This window comes from Equus caballus, chromosome 5 (assembly GCF_041296265.1).
Source record: "Equus caballus isolate H_3958 breed thoroughbred chromosome 5, TB-T2T, whole genome shotgun sequence".
NCBI classification, from domain to species: Eukaryota; Metazoa; Chordata; class Mammalia; order Perissodactyla; family Equidae; genus Equus; species Equus caballus.
The window spans coordinates 71,481,338-71,506,223 of record NC_091688.1 but is presented as its reverse complement, the minus strand read 5'-3'; the positions used below and the strand labels follow the sequence as shown (position 1 = coordinate 71,506,223).

The following is a 24,886-nucleotide window of genomic DNA, read 5'->3' as shown; positions in this document are numbered from 1 at the left end:
ATAATGTCAGTGCCCTTAGAGTTTACTGAACAGAATCACTGAAGATGCAGTTGAAATCACATTCCTCCACTTGCTTGCTATGTGACTTTAAACAAGTTAGTTAACCTTGGGGACTCAGTTTCCTTATCTTTAAATTGGAGGTAACTATAGTGTTGTTTTGGGAATTGAGTCAGTATGTGTAAAGGGCTTAGAACAGAGCCTGCTGCCTCCTAGATGCTCATTAAATATTAGGCTGTTATTAATTATAGTGCATGTATTAATTTTCAAAACATTTCATACCTCTTATTTTTGCACATCCTTGGAAAATAGATTACCACTTAGGAATTAGGGCACAAAAGCGGTTAAATGACGTGCTTAATGCCTGAAGAAGAAGGCTCTTCCCTAATAGTGTATTCTTTGGAGAAAGAGCTTCCCTAAGCAAACTCCTGGCTCCTCTTGGCTCTTTAACCCACTCTGTTCCTGGGGAGGCCGTGACTTACCTGGGAAGAACAAATGGGTGAGCGTGGCTCCTGTCTGTCCCTCTTCCTTTGGGGAATGAGCATGCAGAGAGCACGATTTCCGCAGTCCTTCTGCCACGGGGAGGGAGAGCTGGCCAGTTTGGGAGTTTAGTTTTAGGTTGCTCATTTGGCTGACGGATCTAAAGCTACAGACTCCAATTGTACTTTTTTTTTTTGGCAAGCTTGCTTGCTTAGTTTTCTGTGTGCCGATCAATGATTCACCCCAAAGCTCTCTGAAGGAAAACTGTGAGGTGTTTGTGAAACATCTGCAATATAGTCAAGCAGGTTACAGAATAGTTCCATTTTTTTTCTTGGAGACATTCCTCCTGAGCCTTCCACCCTCCTGCTCCAAACTGTATTGCTTTGACAACAATTAAAATCAAAAATAAAGTACCATGCAAACTGTGGCAAAGACTACTAGTTATCTAGCAAAATCCAATTCTCTTTCCTAAAGAACAAAACCTGGTTTTGGCTAGTCTCGTTGCTGCCTAGATAAATGTTACATTGGTGTGTACCTTGTGACAAAGTTTTGGCTAATGAGATACAAGCAGAAATGTTGTGTGGTATTTCCAGGAATTCTTAAAGGCAGGAAGATCACCCTTCTTAACCTCTTCCTCCATCCTGTTCCCTGAACGTGGATATGATAGCTGGAGTTCTGGCAGCCTTTTTGTACTCTGATGACGGCCACACAATAAAGGGAGGAAGCTGTGAGCTAGAGAAAGTCTGGCTTCCTGACAACTTTATAGAGCCGCTACACCAGCTTTGAATTGTTTACCTCTAGACTTTTATGTGAGAGTGAAATAAACTTATCTCTTATTTAAGCCACTGTTGTTTTGCTTTTTCCTGTCATATGCAGCTGTAGTTGCCCTGACAAATATAGCAAATTAGCTTCAAGCCCTGCTTTTCTGGTCTTTTCTCCCCAACCAGACTGCCAACTCTAAACCCTTCTCTATGGAAACTCTGGAGCCAGGATTTAACAGGAAGTTAAATTTATGTGCAAGGGCAAAATGACTTAGCTTTAAATTTGGGGCCAAAGAACTTTTAATCGATATATCCTAAGAAAAAAGAAAAGATCACCACTAAAAAAATCCTCTCAAGTTTCCTCCTACCATGGTTTCCAAGCATTCCATACACTGTTTTTAGCTAATTTGTTATGTTGATGCTTAGGAATTTTTCAATGACTTTCCCTATGCAAGTTCTAAGAACTCAAGATTTGTTCTTTGTTTTTTGTTTCAATAGAAACACAACTATATTTACCTCTCTATATGCGCATCTCAATAAGTTTTCTAACAAATATTTACTGCACAACAACTAACCTTACTTCATTCTTAGGCTGTCCTTCCTCTATTTTCTATGACTTAGCTGAAACCTTGGGCTCTGACTTTGCTCTGAATTCCCCTTTACACTGCCTCTTCACAGAGTGAGAGCCTTTTGATTATGTCTCTCGTCTCTGCCATGCCCTGGGAGTCTGTCTCTTCATCTGCTTTGTCTGGCTGCCATCCTTGACTCAGCAGAGACAACTAGGCATCACCTCTTCCTTTTTTCAGGCTATCATTATTAAAAGGCTAATTTTTGCTAAATGCTACAATAGATGTTTTAAATGCTTTCGTTATTTCATCTTATCTTCACACCAACCCTACAAGTGAGGTGCTGTTCTCTCCATCTTAGGGATGAATCAACTGTGATTCAGAGAGATTTGAACTAATCTGAGGTTGGTTTGTCTCCAAAGTCCGTTTTCTTTATGTTGTACTATCTCCTTTTTTAAAATCTCTCTCTGGTTTTCCATACTCTATATCATTCTATTAGGTCCTCCCACTCCTCTGACTTCAGTTCTATTTCCTTTCCTATCTTCCCTTCTTCTCCTCACTGGCTACACCCATATATTTCAAAATATGCAGAATAAACTATTCAGCTGAGAAGGGATTTGGAGACACAATTCCAAATTCTATAAGATAAACTTATTAATAATGTCAGTATAATATCACTATAAAATACAATATACAGAAAATACTGATGAATATAAAATCCAAATAAGACAGCCCTGCCCACTTCAGACCCAGAAGATTACAAGATTGAGAAAATAACTCCTTTCCTTTCAGGAAACATACACATACCTACACAAACCTGAAGCCCCTTCTGATTATAGCCCTTCACCCACTCCCCAGGTGCATTAATATCCATGTTTTAGAAAACACTAGAGTCACTGCCAAATAGCTGAGATTATCTATTAGTTTTTTCTCAAGGAGATTCTTCTCCTGACAGCACCAGTATGAGATTATTGTGTATATATAGATCACTGTCATGCACAGGACATGCACATGACAAATGCTGACCAAGATGAAGGCTGCACAAGGCACCACTGTAGCCCTAGACTGAAATTCATTGGTATTCCAAGAAGTTCACAGACAGCGCACTAGTGTGACTTTTCTTTTTAAAAAGGACACTATGTGGCTTGTAAAATTAATCTTAGAGACACATCATAACAAATCATAATATTTCCATTACTTAACAGTCTTTACTTTCTTGCACAATGGAAGATCTCCAAAATTAAGGTCACTTGGATTAACAAGTTTTCTTTTAAAATTCAAGGATTTGTGTAAGAATAACTCACTACTAAAGGAATTCATTTCATTAATCTCTTTTACTCCTTATATCTAGCTGAAATATTGGGCACTAACGTGAGAGTTTTGCTGGAGGGAGGACAAAAGGAAAGGCTCATTTTGGAGCCCTGGAGAAGAGTGATCAACAGCAGGGAGTGTAATGAGATATCGTAGGAGAGACTGCAAGCAGAAGGGCGTATGGAAAGGAGAGCCTGAAGACAAACATAAATGTGAACTGTGCTTCATAATATGGTCAGGGGCCCACTTTGCTCTAATATTTGTACTCACACAGTACTTAGTATGTTCCAGGAACAGTTCTAGGTCCTCATTTAATTAATAGTAGGTACTATTTTTATCTCTACTGTACAGTTGGAAAAACCAAAGCACAAAGAAGTTGAGCATCTTCCAAAGCTTCAAAGCTAGTTAGTGGCAGAGCTGGGATTCAAATCCAGGCACCATTTCATAATCATGAATTATTATGATTTTACACAGGATACACTCTAGAGCAGTAGCTCTCAAACTTGTTTTAAACCGTTGCCTCCAGTAGGAATACATGATCCAGTACATCAAAACATAAGTAATAGAGACAGAAGTTTTGTTAAATCATACTCTTACCAGATGCAATGCATTCAGATCTTTCCCATTTTAGTTTAAAAACTGTTGGTTGCAACTAGTAAATTAATTTAACCACCCTCAGTGGGTTATGACTCACAATTTGAAAAACACTACTTTAGAGATGAGGGCTACGAATTATAACTCAGTATCTCCACCTGGATATTTGACAGTCATCTCACACAAGTGGACAATCATCTTCAATGGACTGCTGAAAACCTACAACCAAACTCCTGAATTCACCCTCCAGTCTGCTCCTTCCCTTTTCCTCCTCTCTCATTAAATGGCAGCTTCTTCTGCGCTATCCATACGATAGCCACTAGCCACGTGAAGCTATCAAGCACTTGAAACGTAGCTATCAGAATCAAGACATGCTGGAAGTGTAAAATATACAGCAGGTTTCAAAGACTTAGCATGAATAAAGAACCTAAAATACCTCATTAATAACTTTTTATATTGACTGCACGTTGCAATAATGTTTTAGATTTAGTAAGTTAATTAAAACACATTATTAAAATTAATTTCACTTGTTTCTTTTTTTGATGTGGCTACTTGAAAAATTTTAATTACCTATGTGGCACATTATATTTCCATTAGACAGTAATGTTCTGGTTACTCAGGCTAAAAACCTTAGAATCATCCTTGACTCCTCGCTCTCCAACAGCAAATTGTGTAGGCTCTACCTTTACAATAGATCCATAATTCACCAACTTCTCCCCACCTTCCCCGCTATATCTTCTTTTCACATACACACACACACACACACACACACACACAATCACTATCTCTTGTGTGGGTAACTGAAATAGCTTCTTAACTGGTCTCCTTGCTTCCTTTCTCACAACACCCTACAGTTTATTTAGCTATTTCCCACAAAGTTGCAGAGTGATCCTTTTAAAAGGTCACTCCTCTGTTCAAAATTCTCCAATGGCTCTTTTTCCCAGAGTAAAAGCCCAAGTCCTTGCAACAGCCTACAAAACATTACAAGATCTGGTGGCCCCCTCCACTCCATCTATCTGTTCTAATTTCTTACCACTCTCTTCACTCAGCTACAGTGGCCTTCTTGAATTCACCAAGTATGCTCCTACCTCATGGCCTTGTCACTTCCTCTGCTTCTGTATGTAACTCTCTACCCTGGATATTATTCTTTCTCTGTTTGGGATCAAATGTCAACTTACGACCAAGTCCTTTACTGATCATTGTATTTAAAATTGCAAACCTGCCTCTCCTAACTCTTCCACACTTCCCCCTTCTCAGCTTTATTTTTTACAACTTTTAATTATCCTGTATAATTTATTTATTTACTGTCTTCCACTAAGAAAATGTAGGAGTTCCATGAGAGTGGTCACTTCCGTTTACTGTTGCTGCATTCCCAGCGCCTGTGTGCCTGCCAAATCATAGGTGCTCAATAAATATTAGCTGAATGAATAAATGAACTGTGGGTTTCCAAATTCAGTTGTGGATCATTTGCAGCCAGTCATTCTCAGAAATCTACTGAAACAAACATTTCAGTATCTTTAGTTTTTCACCCACTATACTCCTTGGACCTACAGTAATTGCACAATAAAGAAAGCAAAATTCTTCTACACGCTCTAAACCTTTTGTCCATTTTTTTTCATGATCCTCAGGTGCCCTAAAAGCCCTGGAAGATGGGTTTTTCTTTTCCTTCAGGCATAAAATCTCCTTAAGCATCTGAACCGCATCCTGAAGTTCTGGCCTAAAATATGTGCAGCTATAGCCAATATAGATCCTTAATCTCAGGCGATCTTCAGGTCCCTGCTGTGTACACTAGGTACAACCAGACGTTGTAAACACAGGGGTATTCGCACCCTCAATTGTTTGTAGACTGGCCACACTTCACCTACCTAGTCCTTCCGAGTCTGCATTCAGGAAGATGTGCCCTGTCTGTGTTAAGACTGGTGGACACGTGTAGGATGTAATGTCAGAGATTGTAGCCAGGTCCCTTATTTCAGACACGGGGAAATCAAGGCTCAGAAGATTTAGGCCAAGTAAATTTAGGCCACGTAAAAAGAAGAAAAAGAAACACAAAATACATCATGACAGAAAGGGCACAGGGAGCCAGGTCGCTTGCTTCCCCACCATTCAGCCCTTTCACAAAACGACTCCGTTGCACACCTTCACTTAGCTCGCAGCATCTTTACGCCCAACCACGAGATCGCAGGCTGTTACAGGACGGGTGCACCCGGGCCTCGCACCTGCCCTGCGCGCGGAAGACAGAACGGCTCGCTGCCGGGCCCGCAGCCGCCTCTCAACCTCGGCTCCGGGCAACCCCACTCTCGCGAGACTAGCGGCCGGGGCGAGCCGGTGCGGAACCTCCCGGAAGCCGGCCAGGGGACCTGTCCACTCCCACCCGGGGCGTGGGCGCTCGAGGCCCCTGGGGGTCGGGAGTCTCCTCGGAGACCAGCGCGAGGCGGGGGCACGGAGAAGCTCTCTGCCGCTCTCGCGGCGGCCTCGGCTTGTCCCGGCTGCCGCTGCCCCTCCCTTTGCCCTTCACGGCGCCCGGCCCTGCTTGCCTCGGGCTTCTCTCCGCGCCCGGGCAGCTTGCCTTTCCCCCTTTGCTTTCCTTCCTGTCCCCTCCCCCGACTCTAACACCAGAGGGGCGGCTCCTGCAGTGTCCCAGAAGCCGCACGTACAGCTTGCTCGGTGTAAGTGCTAGGAATGCCCCTGGTCTCTCGGGGACATGCATTCTTTCTATCTATAGCTCTGTAGGTACATCCTATGTCTGCAGCAGCTATTCCAGGGGCAGCAACTGCTTCCCTCTGTTCTCATCTCCCCATTGGTGGCTTCCAACCCGAATTTGGGAATGGGGACGATCTCCCACCTGTTATCTTTGAGCAGACTAATCTCTTGTAAGCAGAAGTGCCATTTGGAGCCTTCAAAGCTCTTTGGCTGGGCCCTGGGAATTTTCCCCCTTACCCAACTCCAGGCTTTCCAAAACCTATTGCTCTTCTCGGAGAATACTTTAGGTTTTTTGTTTTTGTTTTAATTGTAAGAATCTATATTACAGTATTTTTGCTTCAGTCTTATTGTGCTCAAAGGGAGGAAACAACTATCAATTTGCCTTCTCTGGTGTTATTTATAAGATTCATTCTTTCTCTTTGCTCTGCTAGGGTTAAAACACATTTACAACATGTAAGTGCGGCTGTCAGCCTTAGAAAATTTAAAATAATAGTTATTTTCTTTATCTTAATTCCTTTTTGTTTCATAGGGGTAACTCATTCGATTTCGGAGTTCTTTTAATTCTTCTGAAAAATTTCAAATCCTCTAGAAGCCAAAATGGGACACAGTAAACAGATTAGAATTTTACTTCTGAACGAAATGGAAAAGCTGGAAAAGACCCTCTTCAGACTTGAGCAAGGTCAGTAGCAGGTTGTTTGATTAGCTCTGTGACTTTTAAATTTTTAATTCATTGTCATTAAATTTTTTAAAACTTTGAGAAAGATATAATTTCCAAGGACCCTTCTAAAACTTTATTTGTGCAAAGATGGTGCTGTGTTCTAAAAATATCACGAATAAAAGTTGATTTTAGTTAAAAATATTTTATATCTGTCATGTTAGAATGAGGATAAAATAGTTCGGTTTTCTTTGCATGCTAATTTCCACTTAAGTTGCATTTATGATCAGAAGATTGACCATGTTATTTCTATTTATTATTATTAACACTTGGTAAATTACTTCATGTGTAATTTTACTTTGGGTATATCTGTAGATTTGATTTTTTATAGCTCTCACTCTTTTCCTTTACTGGAACTTTGAATTAGTAAAATAGATCACAGCAAAAAGTAAATTATTATTTATGTTTATCAAAAGCTTCTCAAATATGGAGAAGATAAAAACTGAAAATTTTTTTTTTGGATAAAAAGTGAAATAACTGATGCAGTTATGTTGACCTATATTTGAGCTGTGATTTAAAAGATCAAATTTTATTTTTATAAGACTAATTAAATAGTTACTTTATTTTCTTAGACTTTATAATTTTTCAACATTGGAAAACATTTCACATCTATGTTAATATAACTTGTGAAGTAGAGGTTTAACATATGAAAAAATAGAATACAATCCCCTTGATGCTGTAGCAAGTGGACATTGATATTAGTAAACATTTTGAAGGAATTTTTTCCCCCGATATCTCAGGAGTAATTTTTGAAAAACTTTCATCCATCAAATGTGTTACCTCCATGCCAAATCTTCATTTTCTTCCAACTTTGGCATTTAAGATCACTGAGTGCTTACTCCGTTTTTGGCTTTCCTGACTCTGCGCCTTTCTGGTTCGTATTTTTTTCCTACCCTCCTGAGTGCTCCTGTCAGCTTGGTGGTATCTCTTGCTCAGCTTTCTTCCTTCCGCATTTCAATTAATTGTGTGTATCTGCAAGGAATCCTTTCTTTTTCTGTACTCCTGCCAAGGAATCCTTTCTTTTTCTATACTCCTGCCTTCAAAGAATTATACATCCTCATGGCCTCAGCTATTGCCTCATGCTGATGACTCCTTTTGGAAGAAGAGCCTTGAGCTTTGCTTGCTTTCTGGAAGTCGGCGAGTATAATGGCAAGAGTAGGGAACTAGAATTTTCCTGGCTCTGCTGCTCATAAACTGTTTGACTTTGGGCAAGTCACATTAATTCTAAACATTAGTTTCTTTATTTGTGAAATGAAGCTATTAATTTTTGCTCTTCTACCTTCCTAGGTTTTGAGGCTCAAAATTGATAATGTATGGCCTTAAAGCCCCAAATAGAGATAAGGCCTTGATAGATCACTATGCCTATCTATTCTCGCCCCAAATTCCTGGCTTCATCCCAGTGTTATGCTGTAGAGTAGCCTTAGGATAGCTCCACTTGGATATGTTTAAATCTAACATGTCCAAAATCATCTCTTCCCCATTCTCAAACCTTCTTTTTTTCCCAACTTCCCTGTTTATTTTAGTGACGTCTTCATTTTCATAGTTTCCAAGGCTAGAAACTTTGTACTCTTCTTTGATTTCTTTTCTTTGACTGCAATCTCTCTTTAAGCCCTATAATTTCTTTCCAAATATCTCTGCTTACCTGTCTCTGTCTCTTCCATATGTATGAATGTGGATGCTAGAATAATCTTATGCAATCTCTTCCCTTTCTTTAGTCAGTGTCTATAAAGTCCAATTTAAACACCTCTCTCTGGCTTCCCGGACATTCTATCATGGAATCCATCTTCCGTAGCCAAGATTGTATCTCATTATTCCCCATTATTAGTGTCCGACATCTTTTCAGTTTCCCCATTAATCGCCTCCCCAGTGGCCTTTCACATGCCTGTCCTTACACCTGCAGGGCTGTCAGATGCCTCTATCTATTAAACCCCTGTACTGTCATTCTGTGTGTTGCCTACTCTCAACTTTCAGCTAAAATTCCACCTCCTCCATGAAGTCTTTCCTTAATGTTTCATCATCTCTTTTCTTTGATTTCCAGTTACACAGTGGGTACAGAACAATTAAGTGCCAAACAATGTAGCAGTGTCTAAAAGCTTGTTAGTCTTATATTGTCCAACTAGGGTTTAAGATCTGTGAGGATAGGAACAATATTACAAACCTAGCAGAATGTACAACACTTAATAAATCCTTGCTCATTAGTTACTAAAATGCAAAAATTGTAAATTCAGCCAAGCTATTTGAAAGGGGAACTGTGGAGGGTTCATAAAATAAGAATGGTGTGGTTAACTGTGTAATTCTAGTTAAAACCAGTAAATTCATTCAAATGATGTAAGTGGGAACATGTCAAATATTTTTTGTGCAGTAATGATGTGATCATATTATTTTAGAAGATAATTATAATGTGAAGGATAAAGAGAAGGGACATTGAAGACAAGAAATCATTGAGACAGCTATTTTAAAAACATGTCTGGTTAAAGATGAGGATTTACCTACATCAGAGTTGAAAACTCAGGGGCAGAGTATGAGACATTTTAAAGTTCACAGGACTTGGTGACCAGTTAAGTGTGAAGAAAAACTCTGGCAACTTTTAGTTCTTTCCTATTTAATTGGTCACCAAGCCATTCTTCATTTTCCTTTCCTTTTCGCTTTTCCCTAAGAAAGGATTCCTCCTCATTTTCAAGGATAATATCTCTGTAGATTCTTCTAATTCAACAAGTACAAGACCAAACTAGTTATCTTTTCTAGCCAAATCATAGCCTTTTCCTGTATTCCCCGTTCCATTTAGTGGCAGAACACTGAACAAAATCAGTAATCCCCAAAGCTAGAATTCTTCCATCTTTCATATAGGTTGGTCAAATTTCAATTTTTACCTTTTTTTAAGGAAAATATTTATAAAACCTTGATTAGGAGCTCGAGTTTATATGAATTGAGTGAAGGAAACAAGATAGAAAAATTTAGTTTACAAGGAAATGGTTTAATCACTCATCTTGCTAGTTGCCTACAAGAGGGATATGGCTAATCTGAGGAAAGTATTCCTAGTATTAGTATGAGGAATAAGATAGCCACACTGTGTACTGCTGTGACCTAAGCTAATTTTAGCAAACTGAGCAATTAGTTATGGAACCTGACGTACTGTAGATATTCCGATGTTTCATTTACTGTATCTAAAAACTTTAGTTTCAGGGATTTGGACTAAATGTATACAGGGTAACTGTGTACCCTTGGGGATATGCACTGATCTATCAATTGGAATATAGAAAGAAAATATAGGACTTATCTTTGTTTCTTTATTTTCTTCCTTTCTACCTATTTATCTACCTATCTTTTTTTTTAAAAAAAACTAATTAAATTTTGCTATATACAAATTGACATTGATGTTTGTATGTCAGATAAGTGATAAACAAAAAAGACACATTCTGAGGACAGAGTAGAGGTTATAGGTCTAGAGGGGGTTGACAGTCACACCACCCCTGGTGTGCTGTGCAGTATGTTGCCATGAATTACACTTTTACCTAAGCCAGGGTAAGTAGATATACAAGTTGTATTATCTGAAATAGTAAGGTCTTCACAATATTTTGTAACAAGAGGTAGAGTAACCATAAATGCCTCTTACCTCAAGAGGTTAGAGGTCAGAGGTCAGAGTTAAAGATGAGTTAGAAAGTATTTGAAGTTTGCTGTTTGAGACAGTGTCTTTTTCAGCAATGATATGTAGCTTTCAGTAGTGTGATAGAAAATATTTTCAGAAAAAATAAACACAGGTTAACTCTGAGGTAAATATGAGTGAGAAAGTTAACTGCTTTCTGATAGCAGTTGATTCTGTAGAGCAGAAGTCAGCACACTTTTTTCCTGTAAATGTTCAGATAGCAAATATTTGCATCTTTGCAGGCCATATGCTTTCTGTTGCAGCTATTCAACTCTGCCATGGTACCATGAAAGCAACCACAGACAATACATAAGTGAGTGGATGTGGCTGTGTTCCAATAAAACTTGATTAATAACAGAAACAGGTAGTAGGCTGGATATAGTTTGCCAGACCTTACTATAGTGAGTGCATTTTGAATGTGTATTTTTAGTAACAGTTCCATCATATGATTTTACTCATTTCAATGAATGTCTGCCCACTTTAAAAAAGTTGATAACAAAATTTTCTAATCTGTTTGAAATCTTCCAAATAAAGGATTTCAGTTGATTTGCAAATCATCTGTTTAATATATCAATATGGAACATCTTCTGATTAGCTTGTAAAAACAATTGATGTGTGTCAGGGAAAATATATATTTACTAGCACATTTCGACAAAAATCTTCACATAATTGGTGAATGGGATTGAAAAGTTAATGCCATGGATTAGTAAACATAACCACCAAGAACTTCTTCCATTGGATTTGCGTTTCTTTTTGTGGTGTTTTTTTTCAAGTCTGAGGCCGGTAAACCAAGTATGAAAATGAACAGAACTTGAATCTTTAAGTTAGTTTATCACAAAATACTAAATCAAGACTTTTAAGATTAATGAAATTTATTTGATCACATTGCTTTCACTGATAGATATTATCAATGTTAATTTTTAGTGAGAGAGAAAAGATTTTTTCCATCCATTAATAATTATACTAGTTATTTTTAAAATATTGTTTTAGTTACATCTTATCCTTATTTTTGTTTTATAATTTATGTAATCTACTAAGGCATCATATATGTATATAATATAAATAAATGTTCATATTTGGAGAATGCTTGTCATTTTTTTTCTGAAGGTAGACAAATGATCCAAATACTGTTTTAGAGATTTGGGATGAGTTTTAACCTTTGTACTACAACTTCTCTGAATTCTTATGTAATTTTAAAAACAATATTTGCATAAACTGAAGAGAGGACAGGTTGTTTAAATATGCTCAGATGGCTAATCTCTGATATTTGTGCTTGTTCGAAAGGACACCATTTCTTTTGTCATAAATTGAATCATTCTTGTGAAGATGTAGATGTTTAGGATTCTCACAGTCACTAAGTATTTTACTTCATGTTTCAATTCTTTGGGCAATGATTTCTCAATCAATCTCTTCATAACTGTAACTCTAGTTTAAAAATAGTTTCTCCATTATAAAATTCTAGAAATGTTCAAAAAGTCTTTTCTCTATGCTTTTTGTTTCAAAACAAAATTGGGTTTATTCTATTTAAGTAATTTTGAAACCTGCTTATGGTATTACGGTGTGTGAATTCTAGCTCCTTGTTTACCGCCACCCTTCAGCCATACTTTCTTCCAGAAGGGATTTCAAAAGATCTAAATAGTTGCATTAAATGTAGCAAAATAGAATAAAAGTAACCACATTATTAAATATCTTTTGATAACATGATGTATAGTGGCTTTATAATATTCCAGCTTGCAGAACACGATAATTTGTACCATAATTTACTTAATCATTCCCAATCATTAGATATTTAGTTTGTTGTCAGTTTATTTAATTATAAGTAAAGCTATGATGAACATTCTTATATATAATCTATGTTTACTTCACTAATTAATTCCTCAGAAAATATATGTCTATGTGAAATCATTGGGTCAAAAACAGAAAACTTAATTGACATTCTTAGTATATTTATGCCAAATTGCTTTTAGAAAAATTTATGTATGTAGCCACTTGGAAAAGAAATTATTAGTTTCACTGTACAATGTGAGAAGTAAAAGTGGGTCCTTGGATTTTTGCAAAGTTACTTAGTAACTCCATTTGGATAATTTGTTTCTTGCTTGCTAATGCCGTTTACTATAAATCAATTTATATCCATATTTTAGTCCAGTCTAGGAGTATGGTTAAGAGTACTTATCACTAGATTATCATTTTTTCCAGGAATGCTTAGAACTTCTGCTCCTTCATATTATCCATGTTGCAGTAGGCAAAACATAGCATTCATATTTCCCTAGGCAAATATAGAAGTATTTAATTGGATTAGAGTAAATTGGAAGAGTCCAGCATTCTCTTAATGTCTTTTACTGAAATCTTTTGTTCACAGAGAATATCTTACCCAGTGTTTAATATTGTGGTATGGGATTTACCATCTGTCAAATATCACTGTGAGGGATTTACTTCTACTAAAGAGCAGTTTAGACATGACTAAAACCTATCTACCGGTTTTCTATTTCAGGATTTGCCTTGAACCAAACTGACATTTTTTATATATAAATAAATAGTAGTTCATACTGATATCTCTGATTCATATCCACCACAACAGGGTGCACTGTAGCTTCCCCCTTGCTTATTTGAAAGAGAACATCTTTCTCTGACAGTGAAAAACCTGGCTCTCATCACCTTTGTTTTTGAAAGATATTTTCACCATGTATAGAATTCTAGGCTGACAGTGTTAATCTTTCAGTACTTTTAAAGGTTTTTATCCACTGTCTGCTTGCTTGTGTTGCTTCCCATGAGAAATCGGCTGTCATCCTTATCTTTGTTCCTCTGTACATATTGGGTCTTTTTTTTTTCTCTCTGGCTGCTTGTAAGGTATTCTTTCTGTCACTGGTTTTCAGCAATTTGATTTTGATGTCCCTTGGTGTAATTTTCTTCATGTTTCTTGCTTGGGGAATTTGTGGAACTTCTTGGATCTGTAAATTTGTTGTTTTCATCTAATTTGGGAATTTTTTACCCGTTATTTCTTCAAATAATTTGTCCCCCTTCTCTCTCCTCTCCTTTGGGACTCTGGTTATCTATATATTAAGCCACTTGAATTGTCCCACAGGTCAATGATGCTCTTTCAATTTTCTAGGTTCTTTTTTTCTCTCTTGGTTTCATTTTGCATGGATTCTATTCCTGTGTCTTGAAATTCATTAATCTTTTTTTCTTCCATGTCTCACCATCAATGAATTCTGTCCTGTGTATTTTTCATCTCAGACATGATAGTTTTCATCTCGAAAAGTTTGACTCTCTGGGGCGTTTTTCTGTTTTGTTTTTTAAATATTTTTTATGTCTTGACTTAATTTTTTGAACATATGGAATATAGTTATAATAACTGATTCTTCTTTATATGCTAGTTCAACATCTGTGTCATTTCTGGGTCAGTTTTCATTGATTGATTATTCTCATTGTTATAGGTTGTGTTTTCCTGCTTTGTATTTCTCATAATCTTTGTTTGGATACCAGACATTGTGAATTTTACCTTGTTAGATGCTGGGTACTTTTGGATTCTTATAAATGTTCTTGATCTTTGTTTTATGATGAAGTTGAGTTACTTGGAAATATTTTAATCTTTTTGAGTTTTACTTTTATGATTTGTTTAAGCCAATCTAGAACCATTCCCTGTCTGGGGCTCATTATTTCCCACTACTGAAGCAAATTCCTTCTGAACTTTCTGCCCAGTTCCACATGAACTATGAGATTTCCCAGTCTAGCTGGTGAGAACAAGCACTATTCTTGGTCTCGGTTATTTTCCTCACAAACATGCACTGATCCGGACTCTGCTGAATACTCAAAGACGACCTTCTGCAGATCTCTGGAGTTCTCTCTCTGTGAAGCTTTCTCTTCCTCATGCACTGCTCTCATCTGCAACCTCTAGCTGCCTTGGTCTCCACAAATTCTTAGCTCCATCTCCTCAGCACAGGAAGTCAGTTGAGCTCTGCCTGGTTCTTGCTCCCTGTGCCTCAGCCTGGAAATTCTTATAAGGTAGTAGGCAGGGGCAATTTTAGGGTTCACCTTGTTTATTTTCTGTCTCTCAGGGATTGCTCTCTTTTGTTGGCTGATGTCCAGCATCTTGCAAACTATCATTTCATACATTTTGTCTGTTTTTTGTTGGTTTCTTTCATTCTTTTAAGTTTCAGGGAAGAGGGTAAAGCCAGTCCCTGTTTTCTCATCTTTGCCAAAAGAAGCCTGAGGTCATTTACATCTTCTGTGTCCTGTGTGTGGAATGCCTTACCCCACATATCTGTGTGGTCAACTCCCTCACCTCTTCTTTCTGTTTAGCAGTTTTTTATTAGCTGCTGGACATTACAAATGTTCTGTTGTTGTATCTCTAGATTTTGCTGTCTTGCTTTAAAGGAGTGATGAGTTTTATTTTAGCAGCCATTTACATTATCTGTGGATCAGCTTAATCCTTTTGAGGCTTGTTTTTAAGCTTTGATAGGATTAGGTTTATAGTACTTTTTACTCCAGGGCTACTTTAGCTCTACTTCTTAAGGCATGACTATTTGGAATACAACAGGTGTTCAACAAGGCCTCTTCACTTCAGCTGCTTACAAATTGTAATGTCTCCCAGGCCTGAGTGAGCTCTGGGAATTGTTCAATTTACAGCTCTTAGTAGTTGTTCTTTGCCCAACTTCATGGAGTGAACCCTACTCATGTGGAGCTTAGTATTCGGGCAGACTCAAGATGACCCTAGGGAAATTTCTGGAGCTCACTCTTTGCATAGCTGCCTTCTGTGCCACACTCTGCCCTGAAAATTGCAGTCTCTTCACCCTCCTCAAACTCTAATCCCTGTCTCTTCAACTCAGTGACACTACTATTTCTGCTCCCTGTGTCACAGCCCAGAAAGTTCCCTGTCTGAAAGCTAAGACTTCACAGAACTCCCCCTTCTCTCATACATCATAGTCCTTCATTACCTATTTCTAAAAACAGTTGTCTTATGTATTTCTTCTGGTTTTTCAGCAGAATGCAAGTCTAGTACCAGTTACTCTGTTATGGCCAGAAGCAGACATCTTCAGAGTGATATTTTTAATACACAAGTTAGGTCATGTCTCTCCTCTGCTCAGAACTATTCACTGGCTCCTCATTTCAGTCAGAGAAGAAGCCAGAATACTTACAATGGCCTACAAGACTCTGCACGATCTGGTTCCCCTGTTGCCTTTCTTTCCCGTATCCTACTGCTCCTCCCCCAGCTTATTCCAGTCTAGCCAAACCATGCTTCTTGTTATTTCTGGAACCACTGGGCATGCTTCCACCCTAGGACCTTTGTGCCCTTTGCTTCCTTTGCTTGGTCAACGCTTTCCTTAGATGGCCACGGATAGCCATGTGGCTAACTCCCTTAGTTCTCTCAAGTCCTCCAACTTCTCGATAACCATCTTATTTGAAATTGCTACCACCTCCTCACCATCTCCCTTTTCCTCTATTTTCCCTACACTGCTCTGGAATTTTTCTTTTTTCCCATAGAATTACTCCTTCCAGACATACTGTTTTTGCTTATTTATCTGTCATGTTCCTTGTTTAATGGTGCCCTTTTCCCCTTTAAAACTCGAGCTCCACAGGGCAGAGATCATTGTCTGTTTTGTGCACTATTACGTGGTATGCACTCAGTACATAATTTTTTTTTTACTTTGTTGGATGTTTAATAAATTGAGCATCAAAAGTATAAATATTAGTATGTTTCTTTCTTCTCAAAAGTTCCTTAAGCTTAAAGATTATAACCAGCAGGACTAAATTTTCCTGCCTTCATCAGTTATTATTACGCATCATTAATTGAAATGTTACATCCATGTTTAAAATTTCTGTGCCTTATATTTCTAAAAGACTTTACTATAGTCAAGAATTCCACATTCTAATAACTATAATCAAGGTTTAAAGTCCGCCTTGAACGAACCAAAATTTTTCTTTCACAGTAAAATTATAACTGGGATGTGTTAGTTCTTTTTCTTCTTATAGCAAAATACTTGTAACACAGTAAAGAAGTCACAGATATATTTTAATAGAAATAGCCTAACTTAGGCAAAAGTGGGAATGTTTTGGCTCTCAGAATTCCAAAAAAGACTTGAGTAACTAAACCATAAAGAGTAGGGATATAGGTAGTGGTATGCTGGAGTTGCTTGTGTTGGCTCACAGGAGCCAATTGTGCATATCTCTTCCCAATTCCATATTCAATGATGTCATGTGGGTAGCTTGAGATTGACCATGGTGAGATTGTTTCCACTGGGAAGTCAGCAAAGGCTGCAAATCAGGGCTCCTTACCCCCACCCCTCCACACACCCTAGCCCCACACAGCCACTTGTTAACCCTTTGTTACCACACCTCTGGATTTGAGCAGACATCAGAAACAACTAGCGTTAGGGGCTCAAATGCCTCTGGAACTCCTATTAGAAATCTGTCTCTTTAGAGGTTGAGTTCTCTCAGGGAAGATTGCCTTTCTCTATATGGTGAGATAGTTGTCCCATGATACCTCCCAAGTCTTATGTACTATCACATACTCTGACACCACAGAGAAACTCACTTTGTCTATTGCAGTTTGAAAAATACTAGCAAAGGTCTCTGGTTAGATGCCCACCTCTGGGCAGTCAATTCAGAGGTGAGGGTCAGGGGTTGAAAGGCATTCAGGGAAATGAGATCATGTAAGAACTTGCATATCCCGAAGGAGCCATGCGAATAGGAATCAGCTTCCAGGAGAAGAAGAGAGGGACAGTACAGAGCGGACAGTTCTATGATGAATTCTATACGTTAAAATATAAAATTTGGCTAAATTGGAATACAAAATAGTTCCAAAAACAGCATCACGTATTTGGAGTTATTTTAAACATAGTTGAGAAATCATAGTTATTGTAATACTTTAAATAAAACATCTGTTTTTTAATATGGTAATTTAAGTCCTACAGTGAGTTTACCGAACTATGCTTTCTGTTTAGGGTTTGAACTACAGTTCCGATTAGGCCCAACTTTACAGGGAAAAGCAGTTACTGTGTATACAAATTACCCATTTCCTGGAGAAACATTTAATCGAGAGAAGTTCCATTCCTTGCAATGGGAAAATCCAACAGAAAGAGAAGATGATTCTGATAAATACTGTAAACTTAATCTTCAACAAGCTGGATCATTTCAGTATTACTTCCTTCAAGGGTAAGTCAAGTGTACTGTATGTGAATAGAGGGTAATCTATTCTATAACGAAGCTATTAACATGTAAAAAGTTACTATATGAATCGTGACAGTGCAGTTTTTACAGGACTTTTTTGAGATGCAAATAGACTATGGTTCTTCAATTTCTAGCAAGTAATTGTAAGGGTCATTGCAGATTCAAAGTATTTTTTTTTTAAGTAATGGCTTAAATACTCAAGTCTTTTCATGCAACCTGATTATAGGATGCTAGTCACTTGACTGCCCTTGTTATTACTAATAGATTTTAGTACAGTTATTTTTCCTTAAAGCAATATTATTAGATGTTATATATTTTGTATTATATCATTATATAGAGTTTGAAAAGGATAAAACATGGCTTTTCCATTGAGTTTTATTACAACTTTTTAAGTGATTTTAGAGAATCAGACTATTAGATGATTTTTTTTCCTATCATTAACTGAGAAGTTTTGTTTTGTTTTTTTCCTTAGAAATGAGAAAAGTGGTGGGGGTTACATAGTTGTGGATCCTATTTTACGTGTTGGTGCTGATAATCATGTGTTACCCTTGGACTGTGTTACTCTCCAGACTTTTTTAACTAAGTGTTTGGGACCCTTTGATGAATGGGAAAGCAGACTTAGGGTTGCAAAAGAATCAGGTAATGTCACCTTTCTTTTCTTTTTTAAAATAAATGTAATTGTCCTCTGTGATACAAATTTCAAAAGCTTTGATTCTTTTTTTGATTTTGGTGCTTAGTACATTTAGTAATAGATATAGAACCATATGATATTGTTGATAATTGACCATTTTTAACCTATAAAAATGGCAAATTATATGGTTCAACTTAATAAATTAAGGAACTCTGTGATAAAAAAAGAGGACTATTGTTTCTAAGACTTTACTTTGACATAAAAATTAGTAGTAAACTATTAAAATGTGTCGGGAAATGTATTGTCATTATATATAATTTTAATCTAACATTGATTAACTATCTTCCATGTGGAAGGCCTGTGCTGCCATACATACCAAGAGTAAAATGAAACTTGTATCTGTCTCTTCAGTAAAGGGTAATATTAATTTGAATAGTATTAAGTTGCATATAGTATGAAGAAAGAAATGAGAAGCTCGCTGACATGACTGAAACAGAATACAAGTACTGTGGGAGATTAAAAGTAGGAGAAACACTTACTGCTATACTTGCATAGGACATATTTTCTACATGTAAATATATCCATTCAGCAAATATACATTGAACCCCTAATAGTAACTAGGCACTGTGTGTGATTTTTTCAAATACGTTTTCTCAGTATCCCTGTCTTGTATATGAGGACACTGATACCCTGAAGATTTAAGAAGACTTACTTCAAGTCACTTGTGGTACAGCTAGGATTTGAACCCAAGTCTTTGATTCCTTTTCTAGTAGCATGGTTGTCTTGCTATTAGAATTCTTTAAGGAAATTTAAACTTACATTTTGCTTAGTTTTAGGCGTTTTTTTCCTTACAAGTATTTTCTTGCATTACAGGTTACAACATGATTCATTTTACACCATTGCAGACTCTTGGACTATCTAGGTCATCCTACTCCCTTGCTGACCAGTTAGAATTAAATCCTGACTTTTCAAGACCTAATAAAAAGTATACCTGGCATGATGTTGGACAGCTAGTGGAAAAATTGAAAAAGGAATGGGATATTCTTTGTATTACTGATGTTGTCTACAATCATACTGGTATGAGCTTTATTAACTATTAATTTTTATGAGAATATTATATTCTAATTATTTTATTCCTTGGTGTTTTATATGACATAAATTTTGAAAATACAAATGATGCTTAGGTGTCCTTTAATTTAAAAATCGCTTAAATAGTACCACTTTTTTCTTTCAAAGAAAAAAATGTTAGTTGAAAATATAATCAATATGTAAGTATTTTGCATGTGATGATTATAAAAAACAGGAGAGTGATGATAGGAGGGACATAATGGTCACGTATTTCAACTTACGGTATTAGTACTTTGTAGACCAACAGATGGATCCTATATAGCAGCAGCTCTGGTACTATAGCATATATTTGAAAAAAACTGAATGGTTATTATTTAAAGAGAAAATTATTGGTAAACTCTTAGAAGTTAAATCTGAAAATTATATCTTTTACATGTTAAAAGAGCTTATTAAAGTTAACCTGTTTTGGATCCCAAGATTCCTGCCCAATACACAATTCTGTAAAATAGAGCAGAGCTTCCCAACAGATGGTCCTCAGGGAGATGATTGCTCCCCTCACCTGTCAGAGCACCTGGGGCTGGGGAAGCCTCTGGCCATGATCAGCTTTCGACTTAACCCAGTGTACCTTGCAAATATTATCTTCTGTGTGTGCCACAGTGTAGAAAAGTCCAGAAACCACTGATTTCCATACGTGAACAACAGGAGTTCTGGGTGGTACAAAACATTTAACAGTAAAGAAAAAATCTGGTGTGTCATAAAGTAGTTTTCCAAGTAACCATAGGAACTATGAAGATATTTAAAAGCTCGAAGATTTGGTTGATCAGTATAGATAATCTCTAATAATAATAAACAATGAAAATTAAGCAAAGAAATGGATACATTCTAAAATTTGGTGTTTCTGCATGCACCTGGAAACTAAGCATCAGAGTTCACAGTGAAAATTTCTTATTCTCCAAGAACTCAGTATTCTTCACTTGAAAATTTGACATTATTGATAATTATATTGACATCTATGATATTATTCACATCAAATTTATCAAACCGCGTAATGGCGTTCATTGTATGAGTTAGGATATGGCTTAAGCAGCTATAACAAAGAGACAGAAAACTATAATGACTTGAGACTGAAATTGCATTTATTTCTTATAAAATATTAGGTAGGCATTCCAAGACTGGTATGGTGGCTCAGTGGTGATAGGGAACTAGGTTCTCTTTTGCTGTCATGTTGCTCTGCTGTCTCCAACACTTTGCTTCCAACTCTTAACTAAATATGGCCACTCCAGTTCCCAATATCACCTTCTACCCCATGGAAATGAGGAAAGGGAAGACATGCCTTTAAGGGCGTGATCTGGTGTATATATCATTTCTACTCACACTGCATCAGATAGGATGTTGTCTCTTGTCACACTTAGCTATAAAGGAGGCTTGCGCTGTAGTCTTTTGTTTGTCAGCCATATGTACAGCAAAACCTTGGGAGTTCTGTTACTAAAGGAATAAAAGAATAAAATTTGGAGTACAGCAGCAGTCTCTGTCAGAGACTATATTTCTGGACCATTTGAGAGATTCTGTGCAATGCAGAAAAAGTGAACTTTGCTTCAGCCTTACTTGGAAAATACTGCAAATCATAATATCCTTTCTGTGAAACAGGTTTTCATTAAAAAGTTACTATCTAGGGAGAGTCAGCTTCCAGAGTAGCAACATGAGGGCCTCACAGACCTTCTATCCAGCAAAACAACTATAACTGGTGAAAATTATTTTGTAAGAAGTTATTTAAAATCTCTGGAAATTGTCCTAGGGCATTCAGCATATGGAGAAGCATTTATCCAAGAAAATCTACTACATCTCAATAAGAACAGTGAGAGTCTGTGACATTTGAACCACAACCTGCTCCTCCCTCCCCACTCTGCCCCAGGCTGAGAATGATGATAGGTCTACTCCTGGCAGGTGCAACCGAGAACACAAGCCTCCCTTTCTCCCCAGCTCCCAGGCTAGGGTTACAGTTGAAAGGGGCAGCCTTCCAACAGTTCTTATCCTACCCTGCAGTGCTGTGTTGCAGAAGCTCTATTCCAGGCAAGAGCAGCTGGTCTGGGGCTCCCTTCCTTCACCAAGCCCCCACTTATAGAAGGGAAGTTCTACCCCATGTGTGACAGGTCAAGAATACTGGGCCTCAGTGGCCCTTGCCCCAGCTCGCTTGTGAGAGGTAAGCCAAGAACACCAGAGGCTACCATCCCCACCACCAGCTGTGGAGCACTGACACAGGTGTTCTGCCTGGGGGAAGAGATGTGCAGTAAGAGCAGAGAAAGAACGAAATTGGCTTTATTTGGTACATGGCATGGGAAAATTTAAGGCTTTGGACACTTGAAAACAATGGAGACTTTGGTGGTAAACAGTCAAGAGAAAGCTGGTATCTCCAGGAGAGCAACATGCTAAACCATATGCCAGCTAGTAGTTTAACAGAGAGAACCAGGGAAAGAGACAGCTGCAAGAGCCCTCCTAAGGTCAGAACAAGCTTCAAAGACTACCCCTGCCAATGGCCCCAAATTTACTTGGATCAGGTTGTGGAGCAATTTATGTTCCAGCATATTATCAAGTAATAATAGCACAGTCAGCCTGCATTAGTGGAGAATAGCAGCTGAGTGTGATAGCAATAGAGACAGGCAGCTTAACAGAGTTCAGGGAAAGAGACTGTTATGGGAGCCCTGCTAAAAACCACTGTTATCCCTGGCTGACTGACTGTGACCAAGGCTGCACTCTCTGAGTAGCAATATCAGAGGCTGCACACTGTAGGGGAAATGGCCTTCGCTGAAATAGTCCAGCCAAGTCACAGGCAAGCAACCAACAAGACCTGGAGGGGATGGGATCAGTATCCAGAGTTGCTGCAGTACATTACCTAAATTGCCTGATTTTCAACAAAAAATTGAGACATGCAAAGAAACAGCAACGTGTGACCCATACACAAGAAAAAAGGGGGCAACAGAAATTGCCCTTTGAGAAGTCTTAGATGTCATATTTAGCTGATACAGACTTCAAAGCAACTATTGTAAATGTATTCAGAGAACTAAATGAAACAAGTTTAAAGAAGTAAGGGAGGGTATGATGATGATATCTCATCAAAAAGAGAATATCATAAATAGACAGAAATTTTTAAAAAAGAACCAATTGGGAATTCTGTAGTTGAAAAGTAAATAACCAAAATGAAAAATTCACTAGAGGTGTTCAGCAGTATATCTGAGTTGACAGAAGAAAGGATCAGTGAAGAGGGATGTGATCTGAAGGACAGAAAAAAAAGATAGAAGGGAACAGAGCTCCAAAGAAATGTGGGACATCTTTAAGCACACCAACATGGGCATCATGGAAATACCAGAAAGAAAGAAAAGAACGGAAAAAATACTTCGAGAAATAATGGCTGAAAACTTCCCAATCTTCAAAATTTGATTAAAAACATTACTCTTGGGCCAGCCCGGTGGCGCAGCAGTTAAGTGTGCACATTCTGCTTCAGGGGCCCGGGGTTTGCTGGTTTGGATCCCAGGTGCGGACATGGCACTGCTTGGCAAGCCATGCTGTGGCAGGCGTCCCACATATAAAGTAGAGGAAGATGGGCATGGATGTTAGCTCAGGGCCAGTCTTCCTCAGCAAAAAGAGGAGGATTGGCAGCAGATGTTAGCTCAGGGCTAATCTTCCTCAAAAAATAAATAAATAAATTCTCAAAAAAAAAATTAATCTTCACATCCTAAAGCTCAGCAAACTCCAAGTAACATAAACCCAAAGAGAGCCACATTGAGACAGATCATAGTAAAAATTTTGAAAACCAAAGACTTAGGGAATCTTGAAAGTAATATCTTGAAAGGCAGAGATTGCCAGAGTCAATAAAAAAACAAGATCCACCTATATGCTGTCTACAGGCAACATACCTTAGATTGAAAGATACAAATTGACTGACAGTAAAAGGATGGAAAAAGATATACCAGGACCTGGTAGCTCAGAGTTTCCCTCTCTGATTGCCCCTGGGACGGCACACCTTGGGCATACACACCGTCTTCCAGACTGCCAGAGATGAATGTGATTTTCTGTTTAAGCCTGGCTTCCTAGGAGTCACCCTGGGTCAGAGTAGTTTATTGTTCATTTGATATTTGGTTAGAGGTTGCGTTTAAGTCCCTTTACCAGTGAGCTTCTGTCCTGTGTTAATAAGTCTGTATGTGGTTTGGTGAATGCCTTCAAGTCTTTCCCATGTCCTGCTAGGATTGCTCCTGAGAGGGTGCAGGGTAGCACATGCACCCAGCCTTCCCAACCCCCAGAATTGCCTGTGATCCCAGGAGGGCTCTCTGCTACCTCTTTCCCTGATTCTCGCCATTAAACTTCTGGTTGCTCTGATTTTTTTTTTTTTTTTTTTTGGTGTCACAGAGCTATACCAGCCTTCTCTTAATTGCTCCTCACCAAGGTCTCCATTATTTTCAACATCAGCCTTAGGCATGGGGTTCTCCACTCACTGTTCCAAGTAAATTCAGTCCTTTCAGGCAGGGCTCTTCATCCTTTTGGTCTGCCTTTCCCCCTGAACAGAACACCTGTGCCACTGCTCCTGAGCCAGGGGCAGGACCACTTTTCCTGCCACCCCATTTTGGGGGCACTCAAGGCAGAAGGCGGCAGTCCCTGGTCTTCTCAATTGCCCCTCCCCAGGTGGACCCTCCACCCTGCAAGTGAGTCCCAGCTCTTGGGAGAGATGGGGTCTTGGTATTCTTGGCCTCCCACAGCTGGGATAGGACGGCCACCCTACAAGTGGGGGCTGGGTGGGGGAAGGAAGCGGTGGTTTTCTCTGCCTGCCTGTGTGGAATAGAGCTGTGACATGAGGCTAGAGGGAATGAGAAACAGCTTGCCTCTCCCAGGGTGAAACTATAAGCCCAGACTAAGACTTGGAGGCAGAGGAAGTCTCTGTTGGCCACACTTGCCTCGAGTAGAGCACCAGGTTAGGGCTTCCCAACACATAGCTGGTTGAGTGGGATGAGGGAGCAGGTCGTGGTTCAGATGCCATAGACACTTGCTGTTCTTACCAAGAGTTACTAGATTTTCTTGAATAAATGTTTCTCCATTTGCCAAATGCCCTTAGGACAATTTCCAGAGACTTTAAATGATTGTATTTTATAATTCTCACCAGTTAAATTGTTTTGCTGGAGAGAGTGTCTGCTAAGTTCCTTACTGCACTGCTCCCAAAGTCCATGTTTCATTTTTAATTTTGATGTATATTAAGACATAGTTTGG

General features: G+C 38.3%; 2 protein-coding genes across 9 annotated transcripts in view; one reads left to right on the top strand and one right to left on the bottom strand.

Annotated features, from left to right (window-relative positions):
- The window catches only part of FRRS1 (ferric chelate reductase 1), a 101,349-nt gene extending 100,779 nt beyond the window's left edge, over positions 1–570 (bottom strand). For 2 of the 3 annotated variants that reach the window (XM_023641562.2, XM_014740080.3), the window contains exon 1: positions 480–566. Coding sequence is in view for 2 of the 3 variants with exons in the window: in XM_014740080.3 (XP_014595566.1) it covers positions 480–542 (63 nt within the window). In the remaining variant the exon portion in view is untranslated. Of the gene's footprint in view, positions 1–479 lie in introns of all 3 variants that reach the window. The other variant, XM_070267272.1, reaches the window with a different exon arrangement.
- AGL (amylo-alpha-1, 6-glucosidase, 4-alpha-glucanotransferase) overlaps positions 1–24,886 on the top strand; it is an 89,954-nt gene that overhangs the window by 14,855 nt on the left and 50,213 nt on the right. For 3 of the 6 annotated variants that reach the window (XM_023640238.2, XM_023640240.2, XM_070266209.1), the window contains exons 2-5: positions 6,939–7,088; positions 17,709–17,919; positions 18,407–18,573; positions 19,439–19,642. In XM_023640238.2, the coding sequence (XP_023496006.1) occupies positions 7,007–7,088; positions 17,709–17,919; positions 18,407–18,573; positions 19,439–19,642 (664 nt within the window). In that variant the 5' untranslated portion in view covers positions 6,939–7,006. 6 annotated transcript variants of the gene reach the window in all.